The sequence below is a fragment of the Sorex araneus genome, chromosome 1, assembly GCF_027595985.1.
Source record: "Sorex araneus isolate mSorAra2 chromosome 1, mSorAra2.pri, whole genome shotgun sequence".
NCBI lineage: Eukaryota > Metazoa > Chordata > Mammalia > Eulipotyphla > Soricidae > Sorex > Sorex araneus.
The window spans coordinates 353071729-353085803 of NC_073302.1; the positions used below are offsets into that span (position 1 = coordinate 353071729).

The 14075-nt window shown below is 39.8% G+C and overlaps 1 protein-coding gene and 1 pseudogene across 1 annotated transcript in view; both read left to right on the forward strand.

Annotated features, from left to right (window-relative positions):
• NME8 (NME/NM23 family member 8) overlaps nucleotides 1–14075 on the forward strand; it is a 51868-nt gene that overhangs the window by 17434 nt on the left and 20359 nt on the right. The window contains exons 6-7 of the mRNA XM_004606961.2: nucleotides 5151–5217; nucleotides 8142–8215. Coding sequence (XP_004607018.2) covers nucleotides 5151–5217; nucleotides 8142–8215 — 141 coding nt within the window. The remainder of the gene's footprint in view (nucleotides 1–5150; nucleotides 5218–8141; nucleotides 8216–14075) is intronic.
• On the forward strand, nucleotides 8549–8631 carry LOC129401474 (U6 spliceosomal RNA; annotated as a pseudogene).

The following is a 14075-nucleotide window of genomic DNA, read 5'->3' on the forward strand; positions in this document are numbered from 1 at the left end:
ACATTGTAATACTTCAAATTAAAAGAAAATACATATATATTTAAAGTGCCAGTTTATTATTTATTTTTAGTGAACCAAGAAAGTTTTTATTAAGTGAAGCTTAGAAGTAAGTAGAGAAGAAGAGATGAAATCAATGTTTAAGAGAGAACATGGGCTTCTTCAGAGTGAAAAAAACAAGAAAAAATACATAGAGACAAGCAAGTGAGATATGTATTCAAGGGTGAACACAGGCCTGAAGGCAAAGCTACAGTGTAAATATAAATAAAAAATTATTTAAAAATCAATAAGCATGAGTAAGAATATTGGGTTAAATATTTATAGAGATATTAGTATCATTTTTCTCTTTTATATACATAAACTACTGAATAATAAAAAATCAGAATATAAAACAGATAAAATGCTTGCATTGAAGGTGCAAATTCACAGTATGTACAAAGTACTTTCTGATAAAAATTTATACTTTGATAAAAAACTGACAAATGTGATTTGTTTACATTTAAGTTCAGTTATAATTTCAGAAAAACTTTCTCATCTCAGAATTGCTTTATCTTCATCCCTTTTCTCATGCCCCTATCTTTTAAAAAGTAAGATTGAAGTTACTGAGAGTTGCTCTTTTCTAGGATTTTCAAATGGATTGCCTTACTTAATCCATACTGAAATATTTCTTCCCAAATTTTAGTAACATATGACCAATAACAGCATAATATTAAATGAAAACACATACAAACACATACATGTATATATTATGATAGACATTCTAACTTTCAGAGTTTTTTTATAATGAAAGTATGGTTGATCTTATCAAATGCTCTCTCAGTATCTATTGGTATGATCATATGGTTCTTATTTTTCTAGGTATTGATATATGGTATCAATATTGATATATTGATAGTGTATAATATATCAATATTGATATATTGATAGTGTATTAAGCCATCCTTGTATCCCTGGGATAAATCTCACTAGGTGTTATCTTTTCATGGATTACTGGATTATTGGATTTGGTTTGCCCATATTTAGTTTAGGATATCTGTGTCTATATTTATCAAGGATATAGGCCTGTAGTTTTCCTTTTTAGTGGTTTCTCAGTCTGCTTTCAGAGTAATATTTTCCTCAGAGGAACTCTTTGAGTGGGTTTCTGTTTCTTCAATTTTCTGGAAACGCCTAGAAAGAGTTGGAAGTAGGTCTTTAAAGGTTTGTAAGAACTATTTTAATTTATTTGATAGCAACATACTAATTTTAAAAACCATCAATCACTTCACATAGTTACATATTTTCTTTATGTGATATAAACTTTGAAGGTCTAACTTCTTAACAATGGTCAAATATATATGATAGACCAAAGCTATTTTATTAGCAAGCTCATCAGTTTAACCCTTCTCAATGCTGGCTGCTCTCCCTGGTACTTCTAAGGATAGCCCTGATGGTTCCCAAGTACTACTGAATGAGCATTACTGGGAGAGGCCAACCCTCTCTATGTAGCACTGTAGCACTGTCATCCCATTGTTGATCAATTTGCTCGAGTAAGCACCAGTAATATCTCCATTGTGAAACTTATTGTTACTGTTTTTGGCATATTGAATACGATATGGGTAGCTTGCCAGGCTCTGCCGTGCAGGTGGGATATTCTTGGTAGCTTACCAGGCTCTTTGAGAGGGAGGAAGGAATCGAACCCAGGTCGGCCACTTGTAAGGCAAATGCCCTACTCGCTGTGCTAGCGCTCCAGCCCATAATGGTATATAATACATAAAAATCAGAATGTTCTCATTTAAAGTTTAACATAAAAAATAAGGTATCCCACATTAGTTTTTCCAGCAAAGTCTTTGAAATTTGTGTCATTCTCTTCTAGCAGATCTTAACTTTTACTAACCTAATTTTAGTGCTCTGATTTCCTTCTGTGATTATTGGTTGTCCTAAGTGGACAGCACTGGTCCAACAGAGAAATCAGATAAATTTGATGTTATAATTGGCATAATTGCCTTCTTGATTACTCTAGATGTTAATGCTTTCATAGTAAAAAATTTGAAATTATAAAGCCACGATTCAGAACAACTTTTTTTTTTCTTTTCCCTTTTGGGTCACACCCAGCGATGTTCAGGGGTTATTCCTGGAGGTGCTTGGAGACCATATGGGATGCTGAGAATTGGACCCTGGTTGGCCATATGCACGTCAAAAGCCCTGCCCGCTGTACTATGGCTCCAGCCCCTCATGTCTTTTCAAAAACTAAAGAATCCCCATTCTCTCTAGTGTTTTGTAGTGGAACATCGTCTATTGAGAAAGACATTTTCTAGATTTTTCTTCCTCACAGGAGGAGCTTTACTACTTGGGGGTAGGGGGTAGGGGCGGGGTTAGGGAGGAGGATAACCGGGATCCCAAGTGGGCTTCCAGCCATAAAGAGCAAACTAGACCAGACAGTTGCTTCAATGCAAGAGTTTGAGGATGATGTTGCTCTTGTCCTTAGGACTGGAGACCTCAGGGTCATACTTAGTGGTACTTGGGACCCTGGTGTGCTGGGAGCTAACTGGAGTCATGGCACTGGCACCCTTGATCACTCTGCTATCTCCTGGCCCCAAGGAACTTTACTTTTTTATATGAAGAAATAAAATTATGTTTTGTCAGAAATCTCAAAATTAGAGATAAAGTTTCCACATGGGTATTATAATAATCATCACAAGTAGTATATTTGTTTTTTAAATTTTCTTAATTTAATTTTTATCCATGCTAGCCCAATGGGCTGGAGCCATAGCACAGCAGGTAGGGTGTTTGCTTTGCACAGGGCCGACCTGGGTTAGATTCCTCCCTCCCTCTAGGAGACCATATGGGATGTATGTATATACCATATGGGATGCAGGCAAGGAGTACCTCGCCTGCATGACAGAGCCTGGCAAACTACCTGTGGCATATTCTATATGCCAAAAATAGTACAACAAGGCTCACAATGGAGACGTTACTGGTGCCCGCTTGGGCAAATCGATGAACAATGGAAAGACAGTGCTACAATGCCAGTTTATATCCATTAAAATAATATTATAATGAAGAAGCATTAAAATTCTATAGTTTTCATGTGCGCATCATTATAATTCAACGTGTATCTATATTTCATTAAGTTTAACCCTAAAGCTCAAAATAGAAATCTTAACCATATGATTGACCCCCTTTTGCCTGTTTGACCAACCTTTCTTCCCTCTTTGCTTATGCCAACCACAATTTTGGTCTTATATTCTTAAAGACAAAGACCTATTTTCTGTGAATACTCCCAAATTATGTTCAGGAGTGCACATGGATCACTTCTGGAGATAGCTGCTCAAGTGGGTTAGAGAGTTCAATGTTTGAGTCCTGATAAATGCTTGTGGGTCATGGGATGACAGTGATCAAACTAATGACTCTGTAAATGCAGGACATGAACTACAGTCTTTAAGCTCTCTCTCCCTGGCACCAAAGACACATTTCTAAGTCAAGTAGGTATCTTTCTATTAATAATCATCTAAGTGCAGTAGTATCACTGTCTCACTGTCATCCCATTGTTCATCGATTTACACTAGCGGGCACCAGTAACGTCTCTATTACACTCAGCCCTGAGATTTTAGCAGCCTCTCCTTACACATCTTTCCCAAAGATTGGAGGCTCTTTTAGGGTCAGGGGAATGAGACCTATCGTTACTGTATTTGGCATATCGAATATGCCACGGGTAGCTTACCAGGCTCTGCTGTGTGGGCAGAATACTCTCGGTAGCTTGCCAGGCTCTCTGAGAGGTAGGTATAATCTTTTACTTTATTTGGGATATGAATATGCCATGGGGAGCTTGCAAGTTTCTCCCGTGTGGGCAATAGACTCTTGGTAGCTTGTCGGGTTCTCCAGAGGGAGAACAAGGCTATTAGATGTCCAGTGAGATTGGTTTTATAGTCTCTGGATGTTGGCTGTTGGTGGGATTACACGGCACCGGGGGCAGTTTGTGGGTGTGGCTGCCTAGCTACTGGAAAATGGGGTGTCTGGGTGGAGAAGGCCCAGACACAGTCTGAGCAGGCTTAGAGGTCTCAGCCCCGGGTCCCACACACCTGGGTTCCTATGGCAGCCCCTTCATGCATGAGGCTCATCCGAACATGTAGAGAGTAGCCTTGAGCATGACTGTGGCTGGTTCCGGAAGTCTTCAATTGTCAAGGCTCTGCTTGGGGTGGGGAGGGAAATGCAACCCATCCCCTCCGAGGGGACCAGTGAAGACAGCCAGGCACTACTAAGTGCAGTAGTAGGAAATGAATTTTTGTTTGTTTGGGGGCCACACCCAGTAATGCTCAAGCAATGCTTACAGCTACATCCTGGCTTTGCACTCAGGAATCACTCCTGATGATGCACAGGGGGCCATATAAGATTCCAGAGATCGAAACCTGGTAGGCCAGTGCAAGACAAGTGCCCTACCTGCTGTACTATCACTCTGGTCTCAAGAAATAAATTTTAAAGTAAAAAAATCCTATGTATTTTCATGCTATTTATGTGTTGTTGATTTATTGTTAATATCAGGGGGGTTTTTTTTTTTTTTTTTTTTAACTTTTGGGTGGGCATGCCTTCTAGTTCTCAGGGCTTTCTCCTGGTTATTCACTCAGGAATCACTCCTATAAGGTTTGGGGGGTCATCTGGGGTGCCAGGGATCTAATCCTGGTTGGTCATGTGCAAGATAAGCACCCTACCTGCTGTGTTATCTCTCTAGTCCCTTTGTTTCTTTCTTAAGTTTTAAAATTTAAAAAATAATCTTCTATGAAATATGCAATATTGCTGATAGTTTCTCCACCCCACCATTTTAAAATATCCTTGTTTTATTTCAGTGTAAAGTTGGGGAAAAGAGTGTAGATAAAGGGCAGACACTGGAGGGGCCGGAGAGGCGGGAGCGATAGTCCAGCAGGTAGAGCGTTTGCCTTGCACACGGCCGACTCGAGTTCAATTCGCAGTATCCCATATGATCTCCCAAGCACCACCAGGAGTAATTCCTGAGTACTGAGCCATGAGTAACCCCTGAACATCACTGGGTGTGACCCAAAAAGAAAATAAATAGAAAGGCAGACACCGTATGCTTTGTCTTTTGTTCATTGGATTATAAATATTTACCCAAAACATTTATCAAAACTCATAACTATTTTATATTTATTCCTCTTGTACAGTATAATGAAATTGTCCTTGTAGACAGTGATGAGGAATATAATGTGGAAGGACCACCTGAAGAACCTGGTAAGTAAATTTACTATAAAGTAATACAAGAGTTTTCTATACATGGATGTTCATTTAAGTATTACTTAGAGCAACAAAAAGTGACAACATCACTGACAATTGATAAGAAACTGATATAAATGGCTGCAATATTCAGATGTCAGAGACCCAATTCTTCTTGTAACTCCCTTTGTCTCTATTCCTGGAACCTTCTCAGGCTTTCCCTCCACCAGAAGTTTCTGATACCTCTAATTAAGCTGGACTATTTCTTCCCCTGATTTTGTCTTTCATTATCTTCCCAAAGCTTGTGAAAATAATCCACTTTTTTACTATCAATACTTGTAGTTTATTTTACAGTTTACATTTTACCCTTCATTATATTGTAAGTACATTAGTGTACATTCATACTCCAGAGAGCAGAAACAAATAGCAAATCAGTGAAACAGCTCATGAAAGGCTCATTAAAATAATTTACAGGTGAATTTAGAAGATGCATAGATTAAAAACTCCCTCAATTTGTAATGTTTATTTTCATTGACCCCATTCACTGGTGAGTCAGCTATTTATTTTATGGTCAAGATTTTAATATACGGTGTGAATCACATTAAAATACATAATGTGCACCAATTTGTGTTTCTTTTTACTTGCTTTATTTTACATATTAATTTTTATTTAAGAGGCATGATTTACAAAGTTATTGATAGATAAGTATTAGGCATATAATATTCCATAATATTCCAACACCAGTCCCACCACCAGTGTCAACTTCCTTCCACTAGTGTTTCACTCCCACCCCCATATGCCACCTCGCTCCCCCACCTGCCACCTTGACAGGCACATTTCTAAGTTCTGTGGTTGTAGTTTAGAGCTCATGCTTACAGTGTTGTGGAGTCTGTGCTTTGGAAATCTAGGTACATCACCCTCCCACATCACCAGGTATACTGCATCCCACACATCCAGACTCCAGACAACTTTCCTTTCTCATCTTCTTCCCTCCCCCCACCTTGATTTATTTCTTCCTCTATCCTCCTCCTTATATGCTGGGACCAAGGGTGATCTAGGCATTCTCTCTTTACTACATTACATTTCCCCATCCGGTTATTCTATATACCTCAGATAAGTGAGATCATCCTATGTTTGTCATTCTTTTTCTGGCTTACTTCACTCAACATGTTATCTTCCAGCTCTAACCAGGTTGCTGCAGAAAATTGCATGATTTCATTGTTTCTTGCAGCTACATAGTATTCCGTTGTGTATTTATACATCTTCATAATCTATTCATCTGTTGTTGAACACCTAGGTTAATTGCCTCCTCTTAGCTATTATACTAAGGTAGCAATGAATAATGGAGTACATACATCTTTTTGAATGAGCGTTCTTATGTCCTGGGGATAGATGCCCAAAAGTAGAATTTCTGAGTGTCATGGCAGTTCAATTCTAAGTTTACTGAGGACTCTCCACACTGTTTTCCACAGGGGTTGTAACAGACAGTATTCCTACCAGCAGTAAATGAGAGTTCCTTTTTCATCACATCCCTGCTAACACAGATTGTTCTATCTGCTCTTACTCTCTTACTATCCCTGATGATAAGTGCATTACTTGAGCATTCTTGAGCATTCTTTCATGTGCCTACTGGCCATCCACTTGTTTTACTCTGAGAAGGTTCTGATTATTTTCTTTCTCTCCCTTTTTTTGTTTTTGTACTACATACGACTGTGCTAAGGACTTACACCTAGCTCTGTGCTTAGGGGTCAATCCTAACAGACTCAGAAGACCATATAGGTTGTCAGGGATTGAACCTGGGTCTGCTGCATGCAAGACAAATGCCCTACCCACTCCATGTTCCAGCTCCCATCCTTTCCCCATTTTTTGATAGGGTATTTGAATTTTTTGTCATTGTTGATATTATCAAGTACTTTATATTTATATATCCTGGGTATCAAGACTTTATCTGATGGGTTGAATATAAATATGTCTTTTTCATTTAGCTAGCTTTGTTTTAGTTTTAACCCATATTTCTTTCACCATGCAAAAACTCTTTAATTTGATGTAGTCCCATTTGTTTATATTTGAATTCATACAAACTTTATTACTGTTTTTTCTGGATCCTTGAATAATGCCACCTGAATTTAGATAAAAATTGCATTAAGTCTATATAATAGCCTAGGTAACATAATCATTTTAATAATACTGGTTCTTTCAATCCATGAGCATGAAATATTCTCCATTTCTTAAGGTCGTCCTCTATCTCTTTGTTAAGTAATTTAAATTTGTCACGCTATAGATCTAACTTTCTGATCTTTGTGAATGTTCCTCTGCCCACAAATATAGAAGCTATATTTTGAATCTAAATAGAAGCTCTTTGATATTTAAAATATTGTAGAGTTTGGGGCCCAGAGCAATAGTACAGCAGGTAGGGCATTTGCCTTGCACATTGCCAACTTGGGTTTAATCTATGGTGCTCCATATGATCCTCTGAGACTGCCAGGAGAGATCCCTGAGTGCAGAGCTTTGGATAAACAGGAGTAAGCCTTGAGCACCCCTGAGTATGACCCCCAAACAAAACAAAACAAAAAGAAATGTTGTAAAGCTATCACTGTATCACTGTCATCTCCTTGTTCATCGATTTGCTCAAGCGGGCACCAGTAACGTCTCTATTACACTCAGACCTGAGATTCTAGCAGCCTCTCTTTACTCGTCTTTCCCAATGATTGGAGGCTCTTTCAGGGTCAGGGGAATGAGACCTATCGTTACTGTTTTTGGTATATCGAATACACCATGGGCATATTTGGCATACTTGAATACAAATACTATCAATATGCCATTGATAGTAAAGCTCTTGATGGAAAAAATAATTGGAAATCAGCAGTTTATACTTAAGACTGCCAAATCCTTCATGATCTAGGCCTTGAACCAATAAGTGCAATTATTCTGTTTTTCCCTAGAGGAACTATATAACATTGTCATCATCAGACCTGATGCGGTAATGAATGGAAAAACTTTTGAAATTAAAGATAAGGTAAGTAATATTTCCTAGGAGTAGATTAAATTAATTTAATAGTAGCTATCATTGTTAATTTGGGGATACATTTTTGTTTATAGTAAAATTGAACATACTAAACTTGTAAGGTACCTCTAAAGACAATAGATGTTTTATTTTATAAAGAGTAGATTTATCTACTCAAGCAAATTTTAAATAACTTTGAACTACTATGGGACCTGATAGTATAGGGAGTGGGGCATTTGCCTTGTGTGCAGACAACCCAGGTTCAATCCTTGGCTTCCCGTAGCCTACCCGGTTTGATCTCTGAGAAGTGTCTGGTGTGGTACAAGCATCAAAACCAAAAATGTTGAGCTACTAGCAGCACATATACCAAAATTGAAACAATACAGAGAAGATTAGCATGGCAATATCAAGGGAAAAATTATTTATATGCAGTATTATAGCAAACAAAGGGGGCCAGCTCCCTATATGCCACCCACACAGCAGAACCTGGCAAGCTACCTGTAGCTTTTTGATATGCCAAAAACAGTAACAAAAATGGCTTCATTTCCCTGACTTTGGAAGAGCCCCCAGTACGGCAGCATTGAGAAGGACGAGCAAGGAGAGGCTGCAAAAATAACAGGGCCAAACTAGGCTGCCAAAACAAAAGAGGACTAAAATGACAATCTGCACTTTTAACGCACATAGACTGGCATCGGAAACATCCATTGAGGACCTTATGGTACAAGCGCAGAAGATCAAGTATGATGTCGTTGGTTGACCGAGATGAGAAGGCATCAAACACATCACACCATTTTCGACACTGGAGAAGAACTGTTCCTTGGAACCTGCAACAGTAGAGACACCAGTGGTGTCAGTGTCCTTGTCAACACGAACTTGACCATAAGCATTGTTTCATTCGAATGCCTAACAACACGAATTGGACGCTTACATTTGAATAGATGTGACTCATTACCGGCAGTTTCTGTCTTTGTCATCTATGCACCAACATCCAACTACAATGAAGAAGAAATTGAGAAGTTCTACATGGAGCTGGAGAAGTTCCGTAAAGAAGACCACACCTTCTACAAGGTCATTGTTGGTGATTTTAATGCCAAGATAGGAATGAGAAGGTCACCCGAAGAACTCCACATTGGGACACATGACCTAGAATGGAACGAACAGGGTGAGAGACTGAGTTCATCATGTTGACCAAGACCATCCATGGTAACTCACAATTGCAGAAGGCCAAATCTAAACATGGACATGGGAGTCTCCTGGTGAACAGTTTCACAACTAAATTGACCACATCATATTCAATCAATGGTTTTGCCTGATTGATGTTGCTGTTGTCCCTAAAAATTACAAACGGGATCAGACCACAGTCTCCTTCTTGCAAAATTCTACTTCACAGAGCAAGGAGAAAGGGCTGCAAAGTTTAAGAAGAGAACTCCCAGAACGACCACCAACTGGGATCTCTTTGACACTATTGCAGCAATATGGGAAGATGCCATTGTTGACAACATCGACAAGGAATACAATTGACTGGTTCAGCACCTCCACAATTGTGTGAGGAACGCCGAGAGAAAGCCACAAAAAGTTGTCTGTCTTTGGAAACTCTCGAGCTCACTTGCTAATGTGGTTTGGTGCAAGCCTCAGGCAATCACAAGCTAACATCCAAGCTTGCAAAGCTGTGCAGAGAAGCAATAAAGGAAGACCTCAAAGAGAGAAGAGTAGCAGTGTTGGCCGATGTGGCAGAAGCCAGGAAAAGTATTCACAATACCCACTTGTTCTTTGCCAATTATAAGACCAAGATGACTGTCCTCTGATGTCCTGATGGATCTATTCCATCTTTCAGAAGGGCAATGGAAAAGGTTATCCACGACTTCTACTCGGATGTCTTTGATAGTTACGTCCACCTGCCCACATACCAAATTCCGAAGTATGGAAATGTCATTCCCAGCATTCTCCCTTCTGAAATCTGACATGCCATTTCATAGGTAAAGAAGCATGTAGCCTCATTTGTGGAGGATAGAATAACATCACATGAGGCTGACACCCAAGGATAGATATAAGGGCCAGGAGGAATGCCCATAGCTGGAAGCCTGCCTCATGAGCGAAGGGGAGAAGGAAGATGGAATAGAGAAAGAATCACTAAGAAAATGATGGCTGGAGGAATCAGTCGGGATGGGAGATATGTGCCAAAAGTAGAGAATTGGAACAAACATGATGACCTCTCAGTGTCAGTGTTGCAAGCCATAATGCCCAAAAGCAGAGAGAGAGTATGGGTAATAGTGTCTGCCACGGAGGCAGGGGAGGGTGGGAAAGGGGGGGCATACAGGGGATATTGGTGGTGGGGAATGTGCACTGGTGGAGGGATGGGTGTTTGATCATTGTGTGATTGCAACCCAAACATGAAAGCTTGTAACTATCTCACAGTGATTCAATAAAATTAAAAAAAAAGAGTCGTGCAACACCCAATCCAGACAAGGTCAGACTTAAACACCTGAAAAATCTACCACCAGTACTCTTCAATACACTGGCTGGGCTCTTCATATACTGCCTGTCTAAATGCAAGTTTCCATCCTAATAGAAAACTAGCTGTCCTGTTGTACAAGAAGGGAGACATCCACGATGTCAGCAACTATTGCCCGATCTTCCTGTCTATTGTCTATAAGTTGTTCACTTGAGTCATCCTGAATACGATTGGCAGAACATTCGATGAAGGACAACCATGTGAGCAAGCCGGGTTCTAAAAAGGATTCAGCACGATTGATGGACCATATCCACACAGTGACCAAGTTCATTGAGGTCTTGCGAGAGTTCAAGATGCTGTTCTGTCTAAGAGTCATTGATTTTAAAAAGGCCTTTGAGGGGCTGGAGCAATAGCACAGTGGGTAGGGCATTTGCCCTGCATGCAGCTGACCCAGGTTCGATTCCCAGCATTCCATATGGTCCCCTGAGCACCACCGGGGTAATTCCTGAGTACAGAGCCAGGAGTAACCCCTGTGCATCACAAGATATGAGCCAAAAAGCAAAAAAAAAAAAAAAGGCCTTTGATTCTGTTGAGACTAAAGTGGTCGTCGAAGCCCTAGCCAAACAGGGCATTCAAACTCAGTACATCAGGATCCTTCCTGAGATGTATTGCAGATTCACCACCAGGATCTCACCGTTCTACAAGGAAGTGATCATTGACATAAAGAGAGAGGTTCAGCAGGGTGATACTGTTTCACTGATACTCTTTAGTGCCACTCTCAAGAATGTCATGCAACGACTGGAATGGGAAGGTATGGAAGCGAGGATAGATGGTCGGCAACTACACCACCTCTGCTTCGCTGATGACATCGTTCTAATAACACCAAATATTAGCCAAGCGTTACGAATGCTGGCTGACTTTGACCATGAGTGTGGAAAGGTCGGACTATAGCTGAATCTCAAGAAAACAATGTTCATGAGAAATGTTCCTGATATTCCATTTACTCTCAATGGAATAAATATCTCTGAAGCAGCAGTTATGTATACCTAGGTCGAGACTCAACATGATGAATGACCTGGCACCTAAACTGCACAGGAGGAAGAGAGCAGCGTGGAACACCTTCAAGAGCATCGAAGAAGTTGTTAAGAGGATGAAGAACCTCTGGCTTTGGGCACGTCTTTTCAACTCCACCATTCTTCCTGCACTAACATACACCTCAGAGACCTGCGCCCTATGAAAACAGGATGAGAACGCTATTCGGGTCTGCCAAAGAGGAATCGAAAGAGCTATGCTTAAATATCACATTTCACTCAAGTGAGAGAAGGAATCCGGATTTCTGACCTCCATCGACGATTGAGAATCAAGAACACTGTCTCGTTTGCCAAGGCACCGAAAATCAGATGGGTTGGACACATAATGTGATTTAGAGATGACCACTGGACGAGAGCTGTTACCAACTGGATTCCACAGGACGTCAAAAGAATGTGTGGCCTCTCACCTACAAGATGGTCAAACTTCTTCATCAAGACCATGAATGAACAGTTTGAGGCTCTTAATGTTCCTGGAGTGAGCAGTTGCCATTGGGCTACACTAGCACACAACACGGATGAATGGAGACGTTACTGGTGCCTGCTCAAGCAAATCGATGAGCAACAGGATGACAAGTGATACAAGTGATTATAGCACACCTTTTTCATATATTTTATTAGCAATAGAATCTTGCTATAAAATCTTATTAGCATGCTTTGTTTTCTGTATAGTGTCTCAGATTTATGGCTTTTCTTATATACATGATAACTTTTTTAAAAGTATCTATTTTTTGTCATATACTTGTTTCTCGGCCACATCCAGCAATGCTCAGGATTTATCCTTGCTCTGTGCTCAGGAATAACTCCTGGCAGGCCTCAGGGAATCATGTGGTGCCAGGAATAGACCCTGAGTCGGCCACATACAAGGCAAACACATTACCCTCTGGACTATGCTCTGGTCCCTAAGGAAGTACTTAATATTTTGCTTTATAGTCAAAATTGGTTTGTAGAGGAAAACTGCATTAATACCCAGGGGCTGATAGACTTCCTACATAGGACCATATAGAGACAATTTTTCAGGAAATATAACGCCACAGGCAACATTAGCCATTTATAGGTCTAACACAAAATGTGGTTGGTGAGTTCCAATAAAGGTCATTCTTCAAAACAGTTGGCAGGCTGAATTTCGACTCACCCTTGGCTGTTGCTAATTGGCTTCTGATCAATACTTTTGGGTTTGTGATAGTGCCGGCAGACATAAGGAGACAAAATTTTGTTAAAGTACAATAAAGAAGATAACCATGTCTCATTGTACAGGATGTATTCTGACTTTCAATTTTGAGATGATTTAATTAATGTCACAATAAACTTATCCCCCTTCTTACAGATTCTGTTGTGTTTGTGGGGGGAAGGAGGTAACAGAGCTTTGCCTCGGTCCTCAAATATTGTTTACACTTTATAACATTTTTAAAATCAAATACCAATATTGTATTATTGCTTATCTGAATAAGTTTTAATAGGATAATGAAGGCTTTCAAAGTTTTATATATATTTTAAAGATGATTATATAAATTATATATATATTGCTTTTTGGATCACATCCAGGGTTTACTCCTTTGAGGGGCTGGAGCAATAGCAGTGCTTGGGGGACCATATGGCATGCGGAGACTGAACTCGGGTCAGCTGTGTGCAAGGCAAATGACCTAACCACTGTACTATCACTCAGGCCCTAAATGATGAAGTTATACATATTTTAAAGATAACAAGGTTTTATCATCCATTTATCTAATTGCTTTTGTTTTGATGTAGTAAATAACTTCAGAAATTTAAATTATAAATATCTACTTTTCTCCCCAGATTCAAGGCAATACAATAAATACAACAGAAAAGAAATATTATATTGAAAGAAACAGAAAATAACAACCTTTGTCTGTTTTTTAGTTGCCACCTCATCAAGTGCCCAGGTCACTTTCTGACATGTAAGGCTTGAGCTGTAGTTTCGAGCCTTGGGACTGCCAGGGCTACCACAGACAGTGTCTGGGATTCATGAGGAGATAAAAAGTTAGCTCAAAGACTTACTCATGCTTGGCATGTGCCACTTGAGTTACCTTTTCAGCTCTCCACCATAGAAATTTTGTTTAATGATTTTCCCTGCTTTTTGGTGTTTTTTGTTTGTTTGTTTGTATTTTGCACTTTGAACCTTACCAGGCAGTGTTCAGAGCTTACTCCTGGCTCTGTGCTCCTGGGTCACTCCTGGCAGGGCTTGTGGTACCATACAAGGTTCTGGGGATAGAACTAGAATTACTAGCTTAAACCTAGAATTGTGCTGGTATCTTTACATGAGTTGATTGACGTCTGGGGTAGCTTGTTCAGCCTGAGAAACAAATGTCCT